Source organism: Callorhinus ursinus, unplaced genomic scaffold (genome assembly GCF_003265705.2).
Source record: "Callorhinus ursinus isolate GAN/ISIS: 27379988/994484 unplaced genomic scaffold, GSC_fseal_2.0 scaffold72, whole genome shotgun sequence".
Taxonomy (NCBI): domain Eukaryota; kingdom Metazoa; phylum Chordata; class Mammalia; order Carnivora; family Otariidae; genus Callorhinus; species Callorhinus ursinus.
The window spans coordinates 798,150-821,574 of NW_027397134.1; the positions used below are offsets into that span (position 1 = coordinate 798,150).

General features: G+C 51.0%; 1 protein-coding gene across 3 annotated transcripts in view; it reads left to right on the top strand.

Moving 5' to 3' along the window:
• Window positions 1-23,425, top strand: part of MYO18B (myosin XVIIIB) — a 264,944-nt gene that overhangs the window by 160,283 nt on the left and 81,236 nt on the right. For all 3 annotated transcript variants that reach the window (XM_073886782.1, XM_073886784.1, XM_073886783.1), the window contains exons 34-36: window positions 1,730-1,882; window positions 19,650-19,763; window positions 21,112-21,228. In XM_073886782.1, coding sequence (XP_073742883.1) covers window positions 1,730-1,882; window positions 19,650-19,763; window positions 21,112-21,228 — 384 coding nt within the window. The remainder of the gene's footprint in view (window positions 1-1,729; window positions 1,883-19,649; window positions 19,764-21,111; window positions 21,229-23,425) is intronic.

Here is a 23,425-nt window from a genome sequence, read left to right on the forward strand (position 1 = left end):
AAGAAAAAGAAAAAAAAAAACAGTTAACAAAAATTAACTTTGATGAACTAATGAATCCTGGTAAAAAAAAAAGCCATGAATTCTATGTGCAGTATTCCCCTAGCGCTGGAGGTCTCCCGTTCTCCTTGATCGGTAAACTTGGTCTTGGCTTGCTGGCTGTTCCTGCTGATCTTCTGGGGGAGGGGCCTGTTGTTGTGGTTTCCAAATGTCTTTGCCGGAGGCTGAATTGCCCCGCCCTTGTCGGTCCGGGCTAAGCAAGCTGCTCGGGTTTGATCTCAGGAGATTTTGTTCCCTGCAAGCTCTCCGTACAGCCTTGGAGGACCAGGGCAGAAATGGTGGCCTCCCAATCTCCACCCGGAGGAGCTGAGAACTCGGGGCCCCGCTCCTCAGTGCGCCCCCAGAGAAAAGCAGTCACTCCCTTGTCCCCGGTCTCCGGCCGCACTCCGTGCTCACCCGGCCTGTGACCGAGCGTTTGTATCTCTGGCACCCGACCCCGTGTGGAGTCTCCAAACCCAGCAGATCCCTGCGGTGCGTTCCCGCGCCGCTCCTCCCCGGGAAGGAAGGGGAGTCTCCCCAGCTCTGCCGCTTGTTGGGTCCCTGCTGCAGGAGCAGTGGCCCGACTGGGGCGCGGATCACAGTTTATGGCCACCCCGAGCTGAGAGCCCGCGCCTCAGCTCCGTCTCTGCAGCCGGCTTCCCTGCTCCGATACCTGGGAGCTCTGGCGCACTCAGGCTCCCCCGGTCTTTCTGTGACCCCAAGGGTCCTGAGAAGGGGTGCTGTTCGTTTCTTTCTGAGTTTCAGAGATGCTCAGACGGTGCTTTTCCCATCAGCGCCATTTCTAGCAGAGACCACGGGCTGTCAGTGTTGGGCCTCTGGGGTAATGTTGCCCCTGACTCCGTTCATCTCAGCCTGTACCGTCAGCCCCTGGGGGTTGTCGCCCTCCTGGTGCCGAGTCTAGGATGTGGCTTCTGCAGGAGCCACTGGACAGCTACCCACTTGGAGGGCCTACACATTCAGGATGCTGGCGGAAGGAAGGTGCTCGCTTCTGGGTTGCATCCATCTGCCGAAAATGACCTCGTGCCTTAACCTGGCAAAGGAGACCAGCTCAGGGGACAGAAAAACGATTTAGACCTCCAAAAACAGCACAGCTATTTTTAATACTATTTACTGAGGTGTAACATATATGCAGGGAAGCATAGTGTACCCCACTCTACGGCTCAGTGAATTTGCATGAACTCAGAGACGCAGCGCCCACAGGAAAAGCATGAATAGTCCCTTGGGAGTCCCCGGCCCTATCCAGTCTCAGCCCCAGCTGGGTAACTACTGTCCTCACTTCGGTCACCAGAGGGCCTCGCCTGACCTGTAGGCTCTGACAAGGTGAGGAGAGGCCATATCGATGACTTGGGTGCAAAAGATGAGACCCAGTGACTTTGGATGCCTCCAGGCTGTGAAAACAACGAGTGCAGCTCATATTCGTGTGCCTTTACTATGAGTCAGGCCTTCGGCTAAACACCAACTTAATTCCCATAGCAGCCTCGTGTGGTTGATGCCATTCCCATTTTGCAGATGTGGAAACTGAGGCTCGGGGAGGAGAAGGGTCTTGTCCAGGGTCCCACAGTGTGAGAGGCAGAGGCAGGATTTGAACCCAGGGAAGTCTGGTTCCAGAGAACTTGGACCCTGTCCAATGCTCTGCCATCTTAGCTCATGAGAGCCTTCCCTTGGCTTCCAGATCGGCCATCGAGACTTTGACGTGGAGAAGCGTCTTCGGAGGGACCTCAGAAGGACTCATGCTCTATTGTCAGACGTGCAGCTCCTTCTGGGGAGCATGGAGGATAGCAAGACGTCGGTCAGCAAGGAGGAGCTGGAGAAAGTGCACAGCCAGGTGGGTGTCGTGGGGGTCCCTTAGGACCAGGCTGGGGGGGGATGCTGCAGCCAGCCAGGGGACGGTGGCTCTCGGTCCCAGGTATGGGTGTGGCCACAGCACTGACTTTCACAGACCTGCATGGAGATGGGAGACACCAAGGGGCTGGGCGGGTCACACGGAGGTGGTCAATGAGGAGCAGGGGTTTATAAGGGATGGACGAGTCCAGTTCCTTTCCACAGGGCTGAGGCAGAATGCATCTCAAGGACCTGGGCAGATCGGGGGCCTGGGGCAGGACGGCTGCGTGTGACGCATGAGCGTGTGCATGTGCATGGATGTGTGTGATGGCCGCCTAGGCTGAGTATGAAACAAACAGTAATCGTTCTCTTAAAGCAGAGCTCGAACCACCACCACCACCACCACCAGCACTGATTAGAATGGTAACGATGTTGATCTCTGGCTGTCACCTTCAGGAGCGCCCACCATGTCCCACTTGTGCTATACAGGCTGGCTCATCGAGTTCCCCAGAGAGCCGAGGTAGACGGCAGAGAGGGGAGGAGACCCACCCAGAGTCACACAGAGAGGGGAGGAGACCCACCCAGAGTCACACAGCTTGAAAGTGTCAGAGCCAGGGCGGTGAGGCCAGGCAGACGCCAAGGACCTCCGGAGGTGGGACGGTCTCAGGCTAGGCCAAGTGCAGACAGCGCGGCCCAGGGCAGCAGGTGTTGAGAGATGTGACTGGGTCGGATCCCGCAGCGGGGCGGGGGACCTGGGGAGCGAGGTGCCAGAGCGGGGACTCAGGACTTGTTACCTGTCCCCACGGGGAGCTGGAAACAATGCAGGGAAGCTCAGAGCCCCACTGGGGATGTTGCTCGTATGCATCTAACCCACGCCTCCTGCGGATAAAACCATTTGCACCGAAGCCAGGTGTGGGGAGATGGAAGGCATTTCCCGCTGCCTTCACCACCTCACCTTCTCAGAGTGTTGCCTTCCCTTCTTCCTCCTTCTCCGGCCTTCTCTCATGTGGCCTCAGGCCTGCCACGTGGCTGTGCATGTGTATCTTCACAGAGATTATCCCCAGAAGCTTGGATGGGTTATCTGTACTTCTTGTACTCTCAGGCAAAACTATATACTTCCCGATGGCAAGACCATGCTTTATTTGTGTCTGATGATGCCTGTCCGGTTCACTGCGCATAATAAATACTGAATAAATGCCTGCTTGTTGAATTCAATGGGCTCATTCACCTAATGAGGAAATGAAGGAATAGAGAGGGTGACAGATGCCCCCTGAGGTCACACAGCCAGTGAAAGGCAAAGCTGGGCCTTGAACCTGCATCCCCTGGCTCTCCTGGGTGGCTCAGTCGTTAAGCGTCTGCCTTCGGTTCAGGTCATGATCCCAGGGTCCTGGGATCGAGCCCCACATCGGGCTCCCTGCTCTGTGGGAAGAGGGAGGCGGCAGAAACTGGATCTATAGCCTTCTTCACTTCCTGTCTCTGGTGTCGGTTTCCCATCTATAAAATGAAAGATTTCAGGTAGAGATTATAGGCTATGGGAGAAACCCCCTCTTTTTTTTTTTTTAAATAAATTCTAGACTTGACTCACATTTCATGAGTTTCTCCATTAATTCTTTTTCCTGTTCCAGGACCCATCCCAGGGCATGACCCCGTGTTTGCTGGTCCTGCCTGCCCAGTCTCCTCTGGTCTGGGACAGTTTACCAGTCCTCCCTTGCTTTTCATGACCTTGACAGGTTTGAGGAGTACCAGTCAGGTATCCTGGAAAGCATCCCCCTAATTTGGGTTTATGTGATGCTTTTCTCATGATTGGACCAGGTTGGTGGGTTTTGGGAGAGAATAGCCCAGAAGCTCAGAGGGGCTCTTCTCTCTGCATCATTCTCTGATTTTTAGCAGTTCCTTTGTTTAGCGGCCATGCTCTGTTAGGGTGACCAACCATCCTGGCTTGGCCTTGATGGTCTCAGTTTTAGGGCTGAAAGTCCCATGTCCTGGGCAAGCCCTGGACAAACCAGGACAGTTGATCACTCTGTTCTCTTCATGGCCATGTCAGGAAACTGGAATACCCTGGGCTTCAGTGCGTCCCCTCACTCAATCCTCATACCTTCTCACATGTGCCCATTTTACAGATGGGGAAATCCTGTTGAGAGCTGGAAAGTGATGTGCCCAAGGCAGCACCACAGCTAAGTGGCAGAGCTGGGATTCATATCCAGGGCTCATGATTCTAATTGTAGGATCTAGGGGTTCTTTTGCTTGTCTGTTTGGCTGTCCACGTGTATGGAAAACCCTTAGCCTTTTGACTTGCCTCACGGGGGCAGAGTTATCGGAGCCCTCGGTCAGGGGCCAGGCCTCTTGGGTTCACACAGCCTCCTTGCTCTTCCTGCCTCCCCCCAAATGTTCCTAGTGCCACAGCCTCCCGGCGTCCCCCTCCCTACAGGTGATTGTTCTTGAAAAGGAACCATGATGGTTTTGTTGCTTCTTCTTCTTCTTCCTTTTTTAAGTATTCATGAGAAACCTCCCTCTGCAGGGTTAAAATGTGTGTTCTTGAAAAATAGTGGTATTTAATGAAGGCGCCTCAAGCTGAATCAAAGAGCTTCATTCTTCTGGAAGTCCTTCTTCCCCGTCTCTGCATCCGGCTCCTATCAAAGGGAATCCACAACCTTGGCTTTCTGTTGCTGTTGTCATGGAAATCATTATAAGATTGGGATCGCATGGACCGGAGGTCAGGGCACAGTTGCTTTGGCTGCCAGGACACGTGTCCCGGATGCCGGAGTCAGAGCTAATCAAATAAAGCGGTGATGACATTGGGCATCACTGTGTTTTCTCTCCCAGCGAAGGTATTTGTCCTTTACCTGAAGGCTCGGGGGACAGAGGTGGAGAGAGCATTCGGGAGGGGCCAGGGAGAGGGAGCTAACTTTGCTGCCGTCTGTGCCCTAAGTGCTGGGTCGGACACCGAACAACATCATACATTCCTTCCTTCACTCATTCATGATTCGTGAGGCACCTACTGTGTGTCAGGTGATATGCTCCATCTAGGTGTGTAATGGTTAGTCAGACAGGTACCCTCCCTCGTGAAACTTACATCTTTTTTTAAAAAGACTTTATTTATTTATTTGACAGAGAGAGACACAGCGGGAGAGGGAACACAAGCAGGGGGAGCGGGAGAGGGAGAAGCAGGCTTCCTGCGGAGCAGGGAGCCCGATGCGGGGCTCGATCCCAGGACCCTGGGATCATGACCTGAGCCAAAGGCAGATGCTTAACCAACTGAGCCACCCAGGCGCCCCGAAACTTATATCTGACGGCAAAGAAGACAAGCAAACAGTGATACAAATAAGTAGAAACATCCCACACCTTAATATGGGTATTAACGAAAATAAACGAGGTTCTGGAATAGGGACTTGCAAGGGGTCTCGTGTAGCTTGGGTGGTCAGCTAAACTACCTTGGGAGAAGGAGAAGAAGGCAGGGACCCAAATGTATAGGACCCAAAAGGTTTGGATTTCATTCCAAGGGCCATGCGAAGCCATTGGGAGGTTTCGAACAGAGAGTGACATAATTTGACTGACAATTTAGAGGATCGCTCTTCTGTGTGGAGAATGGCTGGGGAGGGGATGATGATGCCATAAGGAGGCAATGGACCCTTCCAGGCTGGAGGAAATGGTCATCTGGGTTAAGTGGTGAGGATGCTGGCTAGAGGGGACAAACTTGGGGCTGGTTTGAAGGCTATGCGACTTGTGGACGTTCTGGTGGCAACAGTAAGTGCAGTATTTAGCTAATCCTCACCATCACTGCAGGAGGGGGTATTTCTATTTTTGACTCATTTAACCAATAAAGAAACCATCTCTGAGAGGGTGAGTAACTTACCCAAGGGCACCCAGCAATGTATGTCTGAAAGCTGCAGTTGCCAACAGTTCTGCACCTGCGCAACTTGGTTGGTATAATAGGGGTCCTATTAACATTTGGACCTGTTACGTTAACATAACACCTACTATGTACCAGGGTTTTCCTTGGTGTCTAGGGATCCCCAAACTTGGCCGTACATCAGATAACTTAAGCACTGTTTAAAAATCACAGGTTTCGGATCCCACTCCCAGATAGTCTTTTCTCTTTTTCATTAAATCTGGGTTGGCACCCCATATCTATCTTTCTAAACCATCCTATCAGAGGATTCAGATGCCGGTCTTGGGACCAGCAATTGGGAATCGAGGGCCTCACTTATCTCTCAAAACTCCCTTTCAAGTTCGGTGGCAACATGTCCATTTTGCAGATGAGAAAACTGACAGCGAGTTTATATTAGTGTGATGGATCTTTGTTCTGCAGTTTTAAAATGAATTAAATTTGAGTCCAGCGGACTGGATCTGGCACTTGCTAATCTTGTGACTTTTGGTGTGTGACGTGACCTCCCAGAGACTTTTTCTCAAAGTGGAGAGTTTTCATTCTCCTGCTGGCCCAGCGCTTCTGGGCGGGCTGATGAGATCAGGCCAGCGAGGGTCTTGAGAAACAGTGAACACTCCCAGCAGCCCTTGCAGCTCGCTAACCTCGGTGCTGGAGAACCCAGAGGAAGATTTCCTCTCTCAGGGCATGGATGAGGGAATTGTTTGAATACCCCTGTTAAAGAACTACTTGCATTCAGCAGATACTGATACGGTCCCCACTCTGGGACGGATTGGAGGCCAGGCTGCAGGGATAAGGAGTAGACCACACGGTCCCTTCCCTCAAGGAGGCTCCCTCCCAGTCTGCAAGAGGCAGACCAAGGAGCAGACTCTTGTCAAGCAGACTGATAAGCTCCTTACTGGGGGGGAGGGGGAGGCGGCGGTTAGCTAAAGAGGATGCCTGGAAGCTGGTGGCTTCCGCTGTCTCTTTAAAGGTGGAAATGAATTGCTTGTTGGGGGGAGGATGCCGCAGAGCATAAAGGGATAGAAGCACGTGGAGGCAGGGAGTATATGCCTCCTGACAGGGTGTTGCTGGAGTAGCAAGTGTGCGGGGGTAAGAGCAGAGAGGGTGATGTTGGTAGTTGAGACTGGAGCTGGCTCAGGAGTGGTTTGGTGATGGGGAGCCATGGAGAGTTACAGAGCAGAGATGGGTGTGGTCAGAAGTGCTCCTAAGACATGGCAGGATTCCAGGTCCCAGCTGAAGCCCTGATGTACCCGGTGCCAGGCTAAACCAGCAGCACGGGAGAGTTCCCTTAGACAGAATATCTTCCAGAATCTCTGGATGCTGCCCTTATGCACAGGCATCCTCTCTGCCCCTTGCCCCACCATCTAGAACCCCAAGGGAATTATTTGGCTCTTTCCACCCAGTTTCCCCCCATGGGGAGCCTTGGCTGTATCTCAGATTACACCTGCGGTTGGAGACCCTTGTAATAAAACATGGAATCTGCCTAGAGGCAAGGTAGACCCTCTAGGGTCCACATCCTGCCTCCACAACCTAATCAGCTGTGTGATTTTCAGCAAACCATCCTGCCTTTCGGCCTCCTTTGCCTCATGAAAAAAGGGGCATGATCTCCCCAGTTATGGGGCCGGTAGAAAGAACACTAGGCCACGGACTTGAAAGAATTCTTCCAATTAGAAACTCGAAGACAATGATTTTTAAAACGGAGAGCTCCCCACTAGCTCCCATGTCCCCCGTTACAGGTGTTGGCTGATGGAAGACAGGTTTCTGGACACACAGTTTCACAAGACCTCTCGGAACAGGTAGACAAGGCAACGTGTGGGGTCGCTCGGATGACACCTGTTCTTTAGGAGCCAATTACTAATTAATTCCCATGGAATGTTTCCACTGGAAACACACTAATCTGGAGACAGAAGCAATCCCAACAACCAAGATCTGTAATTGAGATAATCGCTGTGCATAAATAACACCTGCGAGAAGCAGCTACTCGCGCCTGACTCCCAATGGGAACGTGGAGAAGGATGTTTTCTCCAGGGCGGTGGTTGCTTTTTTTTTTCCCCCTTTCATTTGATTCATGCCTTTGACCTTTGTCTCTTCCCCAGAGGAAATATGGTATTCAATTTTTGTTAAATCAGGCCCCCCCCCTCCCCCGCCCAGCTCTTGCATTTACTTACTTCAAGCCAGGGGCCGTGTTCACCCCTTCCTGTGGAGCACAAAGCTGTCACCTAGCCGTCGTACCCCTAAATAGCTCCTCAGTCGGTCCCGTCCCTTCTCCCCCTTATCAGCCAACACCTGGAGCTCTCATCTGGGGGTCTGTCATGTCTGCTGGCCTCTGGCCTTGTCCAAGCCATCTTCCTGCCACCTGATCTTTGGAGAGAGAATTTGGGGGTGGGGAGGGGCAAAGGTAGAGAGAGGATCCCAAGCGGTTTCCACAAACAACCCTGAGATCATGACCTGAGCCAGAATCAAGGGTCAGACGGCCAAACGACTGAGCCACCCAGGTCCCCTGGAGAGAGAATTTTCAAGATTTATGTACAGTCTTGGCTCTTTGTGGTCAGGATCCACCAGTGGTTTCCCACTGCCCTCAGAATACAGTGCAGGTTCCTCAAGGTGACCTTGACGGATGCAGAGTCTGGCTCCCGTGCTCCTGACACTCCTGACCAGCCACTAAGGGACAGCTTGGGGTCCCTCACACCTGTTCCACCTGTCCCACCTTTGCCCAAGCTGTGCCCTCTTGCTTCTGCCATCTGAGACCTCTTGACCTGCTGAAGATCGAGTTCTCTTCTGAGCTTGGGTTTGGGTATTGTCTCTGGCAGCCGTCTCTGACCCCCACGGGGACTGGGTGAGGGCCCACTTCCCTTCTCTCACTGTCTCCTGGGTTCAGATCTAGAATAGTACACATCAGTCTCTCACAATCACTGCCTTTGCTTGCCTGAGTCCCCCGTTTACCCTCCAGCTCCTTTAAAGGCAGGGACCAGACTAAGTACAAGTACCCAGAGGCTTGTACAAAGTCACAAAGGCATTAAGAGATGAAGGTGGGAGTTGAACCCACGGCCTTCAATAGCGATGAGTTTAGTACGTGCTACCTCAGACCACGAATGTACCTCCTCTTGGCCCTCTGCCCGCTCTGGGCCCTCACATCCCTTCGGAAAGCCCTGGATGCTCCTGTAGGCTCAGCTTCTGTGTTCCTTCTGGTTGGCCCACTGGGCCTGGTGTGTCGTCTACATGATGAACTCCCAGCCGTGGTAAAGCAACAGCCCAAGCTCTTGCTGCTAGTGCTCGGAAGACCGATAACACTTGCCTCCTCCCCAAGGCCTTTAGACAGGACATTTGTCACCACGTGTCACCCATACTTCCATGAGACATTGAAAATAATGAATCTGCTCTGGGAAGATGACTCTGATGGGAGTCTTTTGTGTGAGTGAGCACCTTTGGAATGCTTCTCTCCAGCCAGGAGCCACAAGACAGGTAGCCTGGGTATTTTATTTGAAGAGACTTTTTTCTTTTTTTTTCCTTTTTAAAGATGATGTGGGAGTGAATTGATTCAATATTAGCATAACCTCCTGTCAGCGGAGATAAAAACCGAAGTGTAATTGGATGAGAACATGGTTATTGAGGGCCTGTTCACCCCACAAATATTGACACCTCCAGTGCTGTTATAAATGAAGTGGGGGATGGCTGGTTTCAGTATAGGCAGGGAGTGATGTCTATACGTCTCCCCAAAAGGACCTGTTACCATTGAGCGCTCTGGAGGGCCAGGCCCTAGAGCAGCCAGCCATCCACCAAGGTGATCATAGTCATCTTAACAAGGAGGATATTGGGGCGCCTGGGTGGCTCAGTCGGTTAGGCATCTGCCTTCAGCTCAGGTCATGATCCCAGGGTCCTGGGATCGAGCCCCGCATCGGGCTCCCTGCTCCACGGGGAGCCTGCTTCTCCCTCTGCCTCTGCCCCTCTCCATGCTCATGCGCTCTCTCTCTCTCAAATAATAAATAAAACCTTAAAAACAAAACAAAACAATGAGGATATTGATGGCAAGCAACCATTGTGTACTCTGTACCAGACATGCGGCCAAGCACTTAGATGCCATAACTTAATTTGAGCCCCTCAACCCACTCGAATGTAGTGGACACCGCGTGAGCATGGCCTTTTCTATTTGGGGCCAGGGTGTAGGAGTGGGGCTGCATACCGCAGGTGCTCTGTGGATGAGTAAGGACTCACAGGATGGGCCCTGAATCTCCCTGGGAAGCAGCTAATATTATACTCCTTGTACGTAGGAGGAAGCTCAGCATATAGGAGACTTGCCCAAAGTCACAGGGTTGGGGAGGAACTGTTTTTTTTTTTTTTTTTTAAATAACGTATTTTGAAAGAATTTCAAACTTAAAGTGGCAAGAATAGTTCAGAGGATCCGTGTTTAGCCTTCATTTAGATTCATCAATCTGTAACATTTTACTGCATTTGCTTTATCATCCTCTCTCCAAATTACCTTTTTCTGAATTATCAGGAAAAGACTTACAAACATGATGCCCTTTTGCTCTAATCAAAATGGGAAATGTCACACTGATAACGTGTTTTCTAATCCGGGGGTCAGTGAACTATGGCCCACAGGCCAAATCCAGCTCAAATCCAATAGCCTGTTTCTTGTTGTCTGTTTTTGGTTCTTGTTTTTGTTTTTTTTTTTAATCACAGCCTGAGAGCTCAAAATTGTTCTCATATTTTTAAATGACTACATTTTAAAGTGGTTAGGTAAATATAGTACCTACCTATATATATCTATCCTTCATTTTTTTCTCTTGGCCTGCAAAGCCAAAAGTATTTACTCTCTGGTCCTTGAAGAAAAAGTTTGCCGACCCCTGATCTTATCTGCCGATGATGCAGATGTTGCCTATGACCCCAATAATGTTCTTCGTAGCGATTTTTCTCCATGTTCAGGATCCATCCCGGGATGCAAAAGTGCTTGCACTCAGTTTTCGCGATGCTGTAGATCCTCAGTCTCTCTTGCTCTGTATTTTCAGATGCTGACATTTGGGGAGGGTTCAGGCCATTGTGTTTGCTTTTCCATTTGGGGGAACTGGAATTTGAGCCCCTGTCTTTGTTATTCCAGAAACTTTAAATGTTGTGCAGGTCTGAGGGTGTTCCCAGGACATAGGACTTCTGATTTTAAAACCAGAAAAGTCCCAGACAAACGGGGGGGAGTGGCCCATCATAGGATCAGCATTACTAGCACTGAGTAATTGTGAGAAAGATCAAGGAAGGTGCCCATAGGTTTAGGGGAGAAGGTGATGAGCCAGATGCTAGCTTGAGTGCCTTTTCTCGATTATCCGCTCATGTTGCTTCTCAAATGAATTCTTAGCATCCACTTGTTCTGACCTGAGTCTTGCCTTTTTTTTTTCTCCATTGATGCATACAAGACTTACTGATACTATCTTAGGTAGTAGCTGGTCATCTTCCTTGCTATTTCTGAGACTATGTCATGATTGAGCCATTTTGCTGTTGATGGACACGTAGGTTGTGCCTAGATTTTGGTGATTAGGAATACAGCTACGGTGCACATTTTTTTCCCCTGTGTTATTTTATTTGGGAGGGAGGCGTGCGTGTGTGCATCTCTGTAGGGTGTAGACCTAGAAGTGTAGTATCTCTGGGTCAAGGTACACATGTTCTTTAACTGTGGTGGAGGTAGCCACGTGGCTCTGCCAAGTGTCTGTAGACGCTTTTACTCCAGCCAGCAGGATATGCGGCCCACCGGTGTCCCATTCCAGGCAGCCCCTGGGTTTGTTCGTTATTCACATCTTAGCCATTCTGCAGGAGGAGGCGTCTTGAGGTTCCGTTTTGCCTCTCCCTGACGAGTGAAGAGGTGGGTCACCTTTTCAAAGGAGAGCTACTTCTGCCTGATGAAGCCGCATGTTCGTCTTTCAAATTGTTGGCTATTTTTCTTAGTGATCTGTAGGCTCTTCTGGGTGTAAGCTCTTTGCTAGTTATGTATCTTGCAAATACTTTGTCTTGCTTTGGGGACAAACTTCGGGGTATACTGCTGCCTTCTCTTAGCTGTGTCATTTTATGAACAGAAGCTCTTAAGAGTAAGGTAACCCACTTGGTCAGTCTCAGTTAGATATCTTGGAATCCAAATTTAAAATCACTTGGTCAAGCTGAGGGTGTTCTGGTTAGCTGCATGTTCTGGTTAAGTGAGCGTGGTGGCGCAGGATGGCAAGAAGCTCAGCCCCCCTAGCGGGGGCTCAACCCTAAACTCAAGATCCAGCCCCTGGAGGTTTGCTGAATAAGTCTGTGGTCACTCTCCCTAGCTGCTTCATTTCCTCTGGCAGGGGAGGGTCTGCCCACGTGGCCTGCCCCTGGTCCTTCCTGTGGAGCTGGCTGTCTGGACACTGGCCAGTGTCTGGGTCCAAGACCTGTGCTCGGGAGGAGCCGGGGAGTGACCAGGCAGCGGGTGGCTTCCCCTCCAAGGGGGTGTTCGGGGCTGGCTCAAGCAGCATGGGCTGCAGACTTAGGCAGCCCCGCCGACCAGGACATGTTAGTGATGCGCTGAGCTGACCCTTTTCCCCTGGATCTCTCAGTGTATGTGCATGGAGCCTTTAGCATGTGAGGACCCAGAGCAAGCCCCAGGTGGCCTCTGGGCGCCTGCCGTCTAGCAAGAAGACAGACAGGGAGGCACTCAGACACTGTGCTATTTAGGGGAGCCATGGGGCACTGGGGCAACGGGGTGTTGGAAATATGATAAAAATGGGGGCGTGGTAGAATGGGAACAGGGAGGGTGTTTTATGTGTATTTTATCCTGCTTTTCCAAGGTTTGTTTTTGTTTGCTTGTTTGTTTTTCTTTCTCTCTTTGGGGAACTTGAGTATACTCCAAATCCACTGCCACCAGAGGTGAAGTCAGGAAGGAAATTCTTAAAGTCTGTTCAGTCACGTAGTACCTGAGCAATCTTGAGATTCTATAACACAAAGTTAGGAAGGACTCTTTTTAAATTGCATTTTTATTGAAGTATAGTTGACATACAATATTAGTATATTATGTTAGTACATACGTTAGTATCCTATGTTAGTTTCAGGTGTATAACCTAGCAATTCGACAATTACGTGCATCCTGAAAGGCTCACTATAGTAAGTGTAGTTACCTTCTGTCACTGAGGAAGGACTCTTAAACCCTCAAAGAAAGAGACTGAAAACAAGTAAAAGGAGGTCTGTTTTACTCAGCAGGTGGGAAGCCCATGCCACAGGACTTACAAGAAAAAGCGGTGGATTTAAAATTCAGTTCAGGTCCTGGCCCCATTCACCACTTAGAAGCTGTGTGATCTTGGCAAGTTCACTAACCTCTCTGAGCCTCAATTTCTTCATCGATAAAACGGTGATGAAAGTACCTATGTCACAGAGTTGTTACGTGTTGTAAGTAACATATTCATGGCAAGCATCCAGAGAGTGGTTACGATTATCCCGCTACTAATAATGATTATTTTTACTCTGAAGAAGATGGAAACGGTAAATACTCAGAAAGCATTTCGATGCATCAATAAATAATGATCCTCTAGCACAATGTAAGGAAAACGATGGAATGTTTAATAGATGCTCAGATGGTTTGATCAAGGACACAGAGAGTAACCGCCAGACAGTCTTAGGAAATTTCCCCTTGAGGTCACTGTCATCAGACTTCTGAGCCGGACAGACCATTGGTGGACCTGGCCTGACATTTTTAATATGTTTGCATTTAATAAATTTGTTCGATATCAGGACCCTCTATAGTTTGAGATGCTGATAATTCCCTTCAGGGAAGGCCTTCCTACTGAAGGTTAATTCTTCTGAGTGCCCTGATGGGATGTCAAGGCCTGGAATGTGTGGAGATTAGCCTGCCAATGACACCATTTCTTAGAATGCTTCCCCATGGCATTTGTGATGAAGGGTCCTTAAATCCTCCGCATTGTTCAGCCAGATCCAGAAATCAGCGTTCCAATCATTCCACTGAAATACCAGCATTTCCCCTCTCCCTGCTTCGTTCCATATGTCTAGCCCACTCATCTAGTAGCTTGGTAAGTCCAAAGCAAACATTTTCGCCAGGTATTTAAAGCAGGCAGATGGCTTTGCATGGGAAAGTCATGCCATTCATCGGGTTGTAGTTGATGTCTATGTGATGGGGATCTCAATTGCCCTCCCGGGGAAAGAACGGAGGGGGGTGTTGCAGAGAGAATGAACTCAGCAGGAGGGAAGGACTTGTGTGCAGAGTGGGCCGTGTGGGGGCCCAGGGAGAGCAAGGGCTCGGAGTCCCACTGACTTGAGTCTGACCCCGGGGCAAGTCCCTTCCCCTGCCCGGCATACAGTCTCCTCTTTTGTACCATGGCATGGGCTGATTCCTGCCGTGCAGGGTTGCTGTGGGCCACAGTGATTATGAACGTTGAGTGGCCCTCACAGTGCCTCATAGAGTCGGTGTGGGAGAACTCTCATTCCCTCCTCTTTTTCCCATTGAACAGTCAGGAAGGGGCAATATTTATACCCCTATGGGGAGGGATCCATACACAGAATAGATAAAGAATGAATGATTGTGATTCTGCTGCAGGATTTTGGATGGAGCTACGTTGATCCAACATCTTTGGCAGGATAGGAACAACGAACACTATCACCCGTGGTTTTGAGTGTTTACCCTGTGGCTGACATTGTGCATGTCCTATCTCCTCTAACTTGTTCACTCATTCTGTATCTGGCTCCTGGCCACGCAGTTCCAACTGGCTCAAGCAGGGAAAGGGAAGCTATTGGCCGAAACATCTGAAAAGTTACGAGGCGAAAACTGCCTTCAGGCTTGGCTGGATCTAGGTGCTCCAACCATGTCATCAAGAATGTGTTTCCTGCCTTAGCACCTTTGGTGTCGCCTTCTAGTCTAGGCAGCCTTTTCTTTCTTGCTAGGAAGAGGGCCACCAGACACTCTCAGCTCATCCTGCAACACAAAGAACAAACTTTGTTTCTGTAGTCCTAGCAAAATTCCTGGCATCTGCCATGCTGTTATCCCACCACGAAGCCCTCTGGCCAACAGGAAGTGGTACTCTGATTGGCTAGGTGGAGTCACATGCCCTTCTCCAAGCTTAATAGTTGTGTGTGTGGGGGGGGTCAGCTCCGTCAGAAGCATGTGGACATTTGGGGGATGGACATTTTTTTTGCGGGGAAGATGGGGTGCCACTATCAAAAGAAGGGAGAGTCAATGCTGTGCAGACACATCACAAAATTTCCTGTATAAAGCATCTGCCATGAGCACCCCTGCTCTAGAATGCAGCGTAATGGCTCGGAGTGGGATTCATATCCCAGGTGTGTCGTTTAGTACTTGTGAGACCCTCAGTAAGTCACTCAACCTCTCTATCCTCAGCACCATGTCAGGCCTGGAAATAGATAGAAATCACCAGAGACCTATCCCCCTAACCCTCTCCGCCCTGTGTCTTGGAGGTCCAACAAGGACCCCGCGAATGCTCATCCATGCAGATGGATGGTGACTTGGAGCCAAAAGACGTGAGGCGTCCCCTGTGCCCCTCCCCGGGATCCTCATGGCCACACTGGCTATGAGGAAGGGAGAGCAGACCCCGATAACCCTTCCCAAGGGGGGGTCCCTGCTGCCTTGTTCCCTTCTGCTCTCTGACTGCCCCGCTTGGAGCCCCCCCGCCCGGAAGGGAAGGCGTTTGTGGAGAGGTGGTGGGCCGGGTCACTCCCCTGAAGGGTCTGATCTCAGCCCCAGCATGACGTGCCACCCGACTTCATAAAATTGTCACTCACACAGCCCCCATATGGAAATAACGTGCGGTGAGTTATTCTTACGGAGGGTCATCCATAATGGAAAATCAGTCCGAGATGGCCCTATATTTCTTCCCACTCCCTAAAGTGTAATAAATTGAAATTTTTAAAGCTCGGCATTTAGATGGCTTGTCAGCAGCAGCCCAGAGCCTGCCCAGTGGAAACCTGGGGCTGTGGTGGGAGGGAGAGTCGGGGGGGGGGGTGGTTCTGGCCTTGCCTGACCAGATCCTACTGGCCTGTGAGCCTCTGGGGTTGGCACCCTCCCCGTCCCACCCCAGTCGGCCAGGAAGCCTGGAACTCCTCCTCGAGATGGTGGGAGCCCAGACCCTGCCTCATCCCCGCGGTAGGAGGTTGACGGCTCGTCCGGCTGCCATTTCCTTTCATTCTCCTGACCTCTACAGTGGGGTGAATCCCCCCTTCTTTAGGCCGTTAAGGGAAGGAAAGGGACAAACAGCATTGACAACCACCATTACTTTTCTAGGGTTTTCTCAGTGCCAGGCATGGTGCTGAGCACTGTCCTGATGCCACTCACACACTATGCAGGATCACATAGATCCTATGGTGGTGACGCTCCCCCATTTTACAGGCGAGGATACCGAGGTGTGAGGTTAAGAGACCTGCTGAGAGAGGCCGATCCTCCAGGTCTGCCTCCATGCCCAGGCTCTGACCCCTACACGTGGTGGGATTTGGCACTCGGCAAGTGTCAGTAAGTGTTGGTTTCTGCATCAGCCTCGTCCCTCGGGGATGAACTTGTTTATCGGGGATGATGCATGTGTCCTTGGCGCCACCACATTGATTCATTGATTCAACCTCCAAGTTCTGTCCATTGTCTCCAAATGCTCCACCTCACATTCTGCAGCCCCCAGCCTGGTCCCGGACCTCAGGACGCTTCCCCAGGGGGCTCCCGTGATAGCACCAAGCCACTGCGCTAACCATTCACTCTGCAACTGAGCTTTCTCTTTATTGTAATCCGTCCTCCCCGTGTGGTCCAGACTTTCCAGAGAGTGGCTTTCCAGGAGGGGCAGTGGAGCCCAGCAGGAAGGAGCCTAGACTCTGGAGTTGGACCAGCCAGGCTTCTCCGCGGACCAGCTGCGTGACTGTGGGCAAGTCCTTTCCCCTCTGTGAGCCCCGGTGCCCTCCTATATCAGATGGTCCTAAAGGTGATGCCCTGCTCCCAGAAGGTCTTGTGGGGCTTTTATGAAGCAAGACGGAGCGAGCACAATGTCCTGGAAATGGTCCCCAAATGACAGTAGCAGGTGCAACTGTTAATGCCAAGACCCATCAGGGCCAAGATAATCCTACCCCAACCCAGAAGGAGCCAAGAATAAACACCAACAGCCATGTCCATCTCTGCCCGGGGATGAATCATCCCGCTCTCTGCTCGCTCCAGGGAAATTGGGGAAAGGAAGGAGCATTTCTTAATCATGCATCTTATACCACCTGGAAAACGGAGATACAAACAGAGACTTCTCGCTCCGGGGAGGCTCTGAGGACCAGGGCATCATGCTGCCAAAACCCTCAGCCCACAGAGGAGCTCGGCAGATGGGAAGTGCTGTCCTCATATTTGGCGCCGCACTGTTCAGTTCCTGACAGGGCTCTTGCTTGCCTCTTGGCCATGGGCTCTCAGCTTGGCCTGGCAGCGGGGGACTGTAAGATGCCTCCTTCCCACCGTTAGTTACCTGGCCTCACCCCCCACGATGGCCCACCTGCTCCTGCCCACCAAACGTTTTCTTCTTGGCACACCGCACGGTGTGTCCTCACTGGCTGCCGCATTTCCAGGGTTGTCCCCTAAAGCCCATCCTCCCCACAGCAGCCAGGGGTAGGTCATTCTGCTCTCCTCCTCGTCCTCCTCCATCAATGGTTCCCCTACAGACTGAAAATGAAGTTGTACTTTGCTCACTAGCCTCACTAATGTGCTCCCCCACCGCATCCACTCCTTTAACATCCTCCCCCCCTTCCCCTCCCTGTCCAGCTGTCCAGCCACACTGGCTACCTTTCTGTCCCTCAGCACCACTTTCACTTTTGTTCTTGTTCCTGCCTCAGGGCCTTTGCACCAGCTGCTGCCTCCACTCAGGGCACTGTTTCTTCCTCCTCAATCTGTACATGGCCGTCTCCTTGCATCTTTCTGGTCTTAGCTTAAATGTCTCTCCTTAGTGAGGCCTCTACCTGCAGGGAGTCCTCCTTGCCACCTCCCTGCCTTGCCAGAGGCCCTGGGGTCACCAGCGGGAAGATAAGACTGTGCCTGACTTCTCATTCGCCCTGTCCATGATGCTCCCCCAGCTCCGCAGCACTCTCCGTATGTCTCAGCCCCCACACCGAGGGAGTGGGCTATCGCTGCAGGAATACACTGTTCTTGGGGGCTTGGAAAATGGGGCGGGGGAGAGGGGTTTGTGGATCGTGGGTGGCCGTGGCAGTGAAGTGGGGCTGGAACAAGAGGTTAGTGTGAGAAAGCTGTGGGAGGAGGCTAGGGCCTCGATTTCCCCATGTGTAAAATGGGGATATTAGCAGCTCTCGAAGATGAGGATTACAGGTCAAAATGAAAGCAGAACCTTTCCCTCGGCACTTTACAGGAGATATTTGAATCGGTGGTAACCCCCTTTCTCCCCACCTTCCCTTGTCATTATTATTACTCTAACATCTGGGCTGAGCTCCTGATAATCTGCGGAAGACATTCTCTGCCCAGTTTGGAAGGAGATGAAAATGATCCCAAGGTGGGCTCTACCCACAGAGCACCCCCCCCCCGCCACCTTGGCCAGTTGTTCTGGGGTGGCCTCCACCTTTGCTCAATTTTTTTTTTTTATAGATCAATGGGGCCCCTCACTTGCTTGGTGGCCTCAGGCACCAGAGATTGTATGCGTGTCATTTCATGGGGACTCTAGCTTGCTTTTTTTCTTTTTTCTTTTTTTTCCTGTCTGGAAGCACCAACCTTACTATTATTAACTGTTCTGGAGGGGCAGTGGCCTGACAGTGAGAAGGTCTGCTAGTCTGGACAATACAAGGGGCTGTCTTCACTCCTTGCAGCTGTGTGACTTCAGGCAAGGCACTGTCCCTCTCTGAGCCCTGAGCGTTTTCCTTAGGTGATTTCTGAGGCTGTTTTCTGCTCAGAGATTCTAGGGTTTGGAAATCAAGGGGAAACTGCCAATTGCAGAATGGGTTTAGGGATTGTGCCTGGATGTGGTTTTCTCCAGCAGGGAATGTCTGTCTTCTGGGGCCATGTAGGTACTTGGACCTATTAGATGGCCCACTTTGCTAAGATAGGAGGCCTGCTGTGTGCAGGTGGGTGAATGGTTGAGAAAGAAATCAGTGAGAAAGAGAAACTTTGTTTAGGTCGGTGACTCTTAATCTTCCAGAAAATACTCACATGGCAGATAGTTTACATACCATTTAAAGGGCGTTTACAACCCTGAAACCTGGTGAAGAAATGTCTATATGGGGGCATTTGTGTGGCTCAGTCTGACTTTGGCTCACATCATGATCTCAGGGTCCTGGGATTGAGCCCAGCGTCGGGCTCCCTGCTCCCCGTTCCCTGCTCAGATGGGAGTCTATTTGTCCCTCTTTCTCTCCCTCTGTTCCTCCCCCAGCTTGTGCTCTCTCTCTCTCTCTCTCTCTCAAATAAATAAATAAAATCTTTTTTAAAAATAAATAAAAAATAAAAGCAACGTCTACTAGGCGAGTTCCCACTGACTTTCAAGCACCTCCTCCAGGAAGCCTTCCCTGACTTCATCCTGTGTTCCCAGTGGCTCCATGCCTTCCTTCTTGTGCTGCTCAAGGAGGCCCTCCCATGGGGGGCCAGGGGCCAGGCTGACTGTTCCCTGCATGCACTAAAGTGGGTGTCAGCAAATATTTGCTGAGCGGAGCTGGGGCCTAGCTCCTGGCACCGAAGCAGACTAGTCTTATTTCATGGGACAGTGCCTGTTCAATTTTGAGTAGCTCACAACCTCGCCGCCTCAGATGCAAACACAGCCGCTTCCCCTCGTTGTGGGTTGATGAATAGTTGCGAAGACATGGGAATCGTCTGTAAATTATTCTGCCACCCGAGAGGGGCTGAGCCAGAGGGGAAGGGCATTCAAGGAGGCCGCCTCACGAGGCTCTTCTCTTCTCATCCTCCTGCCTGGTGCAGCTGGAGCAGAGCGAAGCCAAGTGTGAGGATGCTTTGAAGACGCAGAAGGCACTGACCGCGGACCTGGAGAACATGCACAGCGAGCTAGAGAACATGACCCGGAGCAAGAGCCTGGTACCTGTCCCTTCCTGGAGCTGTGGGGCCCCGGGCCAGCGCAGGGCTCTGGGGACTAACGCAGGCCCACTCTGTGCTCAGCGCTGTAAGAGGGAAAATGGGCACTTATTGGGGACTTCCTGGGTCAATACTCTGAGAGCACAGACATCCTCCTATGAGCTGAGCATTATAAAGGTATAAGGGCATACGTGAGGGCCAACTACGTGTTCACCTCTGCAAAGGTAGACCTAATGTGTGCTCAGCACTGTGGGGATGCATTCAATAGGGGCCTATTGTTTGCTCAGCACCCTACCTGCGAACGAAAATGTCTATAGTGTGCCCACAGTGTGCTCACTGCTGTAAGTGGTCCCCAGGCACCTGTTGTAGTCCTATTGTGTGCTCACCACCATAACAGGGGACTTGGTCATTATAATTGGGCTAGTATATGTTCGTTCTTACAAGTGGAGACAAGGGTGTCCCTCATGGGCCCACCTAGACTCACTCCTATAAGGGACCCAGCCATCTATTATGAACCTACTATGTGCTCACCACTGAATGGGGGGAAATGAACATATATTATGAATCTTATATATTGGTGAAAATTGGGCGTGTGTTTCTAAGTCACCTGTCTGTGCATACAAGGTGGGCTTAAATTTTTACTCCACATGTGAAATCCTAAAGTTTAGGTATAGGCATGGACTTACAGGGAAACGCTTGTCTCAAGATCCCTATTGGACCTTTTGTTCCAGATTTTGTTGGCACCAGATTAAGAGGAACTTGCCGACAAATATTCACGTGTGCGCGCGCGCGCGCGCGCGCACACACACACACACACACGCACACACACAAAAGAATGCACATACTCACCTACAAAATCACCAGACACACAAATAAATGCCCTCCTAGGTAAAATATGCATCTAATTTTGTCCATCCACCCAAGACATATTTACTGAGCACCTGCCGTATGCAGGCTTCGTACTGGGGATATATCTGTGCATAGAACACAATCCCAGTTCTCAGGGAGATTCCGGGGATTTGTACTCACGCGCGTGTCCCGGGCACATTTCAATTGAACATGAAATGTGAGCCCATGTGGGGGCTTACACAAACATCTGTCCATTCACATGCACACAGGCTGCATTCACACAGCCACATGTGTGCTCTGACACACACACACACACACACACACACACACACACACACACACCATGCTCTGATACACCCGTGACCTCCTTTCAGGTACATGGTCACTCATCTGACACACTCACAGGTGAGCCCCTCCCCCCACTTTGCTCTTCATGAGGACCCTGCTGTCCCCCTCCCACCCACCCTTCCGCCCCTCCCACCCTTGTCCTGCCTCCCGCCAGGTGGACGAGCAGCTGTACCGGCTACAGTTTGAGAGAGCAGATCTGCTGAAGCGCATCGACGAGGACCAGGATGACCTGAATGACCTCATGCAGAAGCACAAGGACCTCATTGCTCAGGTAGTGATGGGAGAGGGGAAGAAGGCATGGCAGCCTGGGGCCGGGCAGGTGGGGGATGTTGAGAAGGGGTTGGGCCGCTCTCTGGTCTTAGGACCTGGGAGGGATAAATGCCACAGTGATAGATAGGAATGGTGAAATTTCATGTCCGAACGGAGGAGGGTGTCACCTTCAGATGGGTGTGCATTCCTGGAAGACATCTCCACCAGGAAAAATTTTTATTTATGTATGCATATATATCTACACGTCCATCCTCCCTATACCCTTCTAACTACCCATCAAAATATTCATCCATCCACCACTCATTTGCTTATCTGTCCACCCATTCACCTGTCCTCATTTTTATCCACCCATCCACCCACCTACCTAGCCACTCACCTACCCATCCATCCTTCCGCTCACTTACCCATTCATCCATCCCTCCTTCCGTCTATCTGTCTGCCTCTCCATACCTCTATGTCTATATCCATTCATTTATTTAATATTAACTGTGCCTCCACCATGTGTTAGGTACTGTGTGAAATGCCAAGGATCCTGGGTTGAGAAAAGCACATCCCATCCCTGCGTTCACGTGCTGAGCATGGTTTCATGGGCTGAGCAGACCTTCTCACATAATCACCCAGAACAGAGGGGGTGCTTGCAAAATGAGCTTAGAGTCCAGAGAGGAAATGAACACGGTTCTGTGAATCTTGACCTAAGTTGGAGGTCAGGGAGGGCTTCCCTGGGGAGGTGGCTCTCAGAAGGAGATCTGAATGAGGAACAGGAGTTAATTAGGTTGGGTGGAATAGTGACGGTTGCAGGAAATGTTCCAGGCCGATGGAACAGCATGTGCAAAGGGCCTAAGGTGGCACATTTGAGAAGCTGGAAGGAGGCCAGTGAGGGGAACATGGCCCAAGATGAACTCAGCGAGGCCAGCAGAGCAGGGCCAGATCAGGGGCTCATTGGCTGAGAGGAGTTTGGATTTTATTTTACGTGTGATGGGAATTATTGGCAAGTTTTTTAGGGGTCAGAGCAGGAGGGAGACGGTCAGCCGGCTTGTTTCAGGGAGGCAGAGCAGACATGGGTGGGCAGACAGACCCAGGATACAGTCAGGAGGCATGGTGGTAAGATGGGATGCAACAGAGGCTTTGGGGTAGAATGGGCAGATGAGTGATAGGATCCCTGGCAGGTTTCTGATAACGGGGGAGAGCAGCTCCCTCCAGGAGTAAGGAGCATCTTCCCCACGTTATACCCCATAGGGGATCCATGGTACATTGCCTGCCAGACTTCAAATGCATCTTACCGAGATGAGGTCTGACGGAATTTCTGCCAAACAAGGAATAATGATAACAGAAAAAACCAACTATTAGCCTGAGTGGCTCAGTCGTTAGGCGTCTGCCTTTGGCTCAGGTCACGGTCCCAGGGTCCGGGGATCGAGCCCCACGTCGGGCTTCCTGCTTGGCAGAAGGCCTGCTTCTCCGTCTCCCACTCCCCCTGCTTGTGTTCCCTCTCTCACTGTGTCTCTCTCCATCAAATAAATAAATAAAATCTTAAAAAAAAAATAACCAACTATGTCCTCGACATTAAAACAGCCACCAGAGAAATAGCCCATGCCATCTTCTGCCTTTGTGACTCACACTTATTTTGGGTCAAAGGGAAATTTCTGCATTTGATCAATTACAAAAACAGTATACTCATATATGTTATAAATAATTTAAACAATAAAGACAAGTGGAAAATAGAAAGTGAAGGGCCCTCCCGCCCCCTGGAATTCCTGTCTTCCAAGATAACCACACTTAACAGTTTGGTTCTACTTTTTTTAAGGACATTTATAGTCTCCACTGCCTCATTTCATCTCTAAACAAACTCTGTGTAGAGGAGCTAAGCAGAGACTCTCAGCCCATTTTACAGATGGGGATACTGAAGGATCTTGGATACAGTATCCAAGTCTAGAATCCCAGTCACCTGACACTTGGGACTTCTCTTCCCTCCGAATCTGACCCTGGTGCTGTGGCCAGCCCATTTCTGTCTGGGCTCTCAAGAGTGTCTGATAGTGTGCTGGGCGGTTGACCAAAGCCATGGGCTTATATAACTGGAGTGACTCAGCAGACACAGAGATGGACGATGTGGGGAGGACGTGAGCAGTAACTGTTTGGAACGAGCTCTTGTCACGGAGGCTCTGAGAGTCTTAGACATCTGGGGGTGGGGGTGGGGAGAAGGG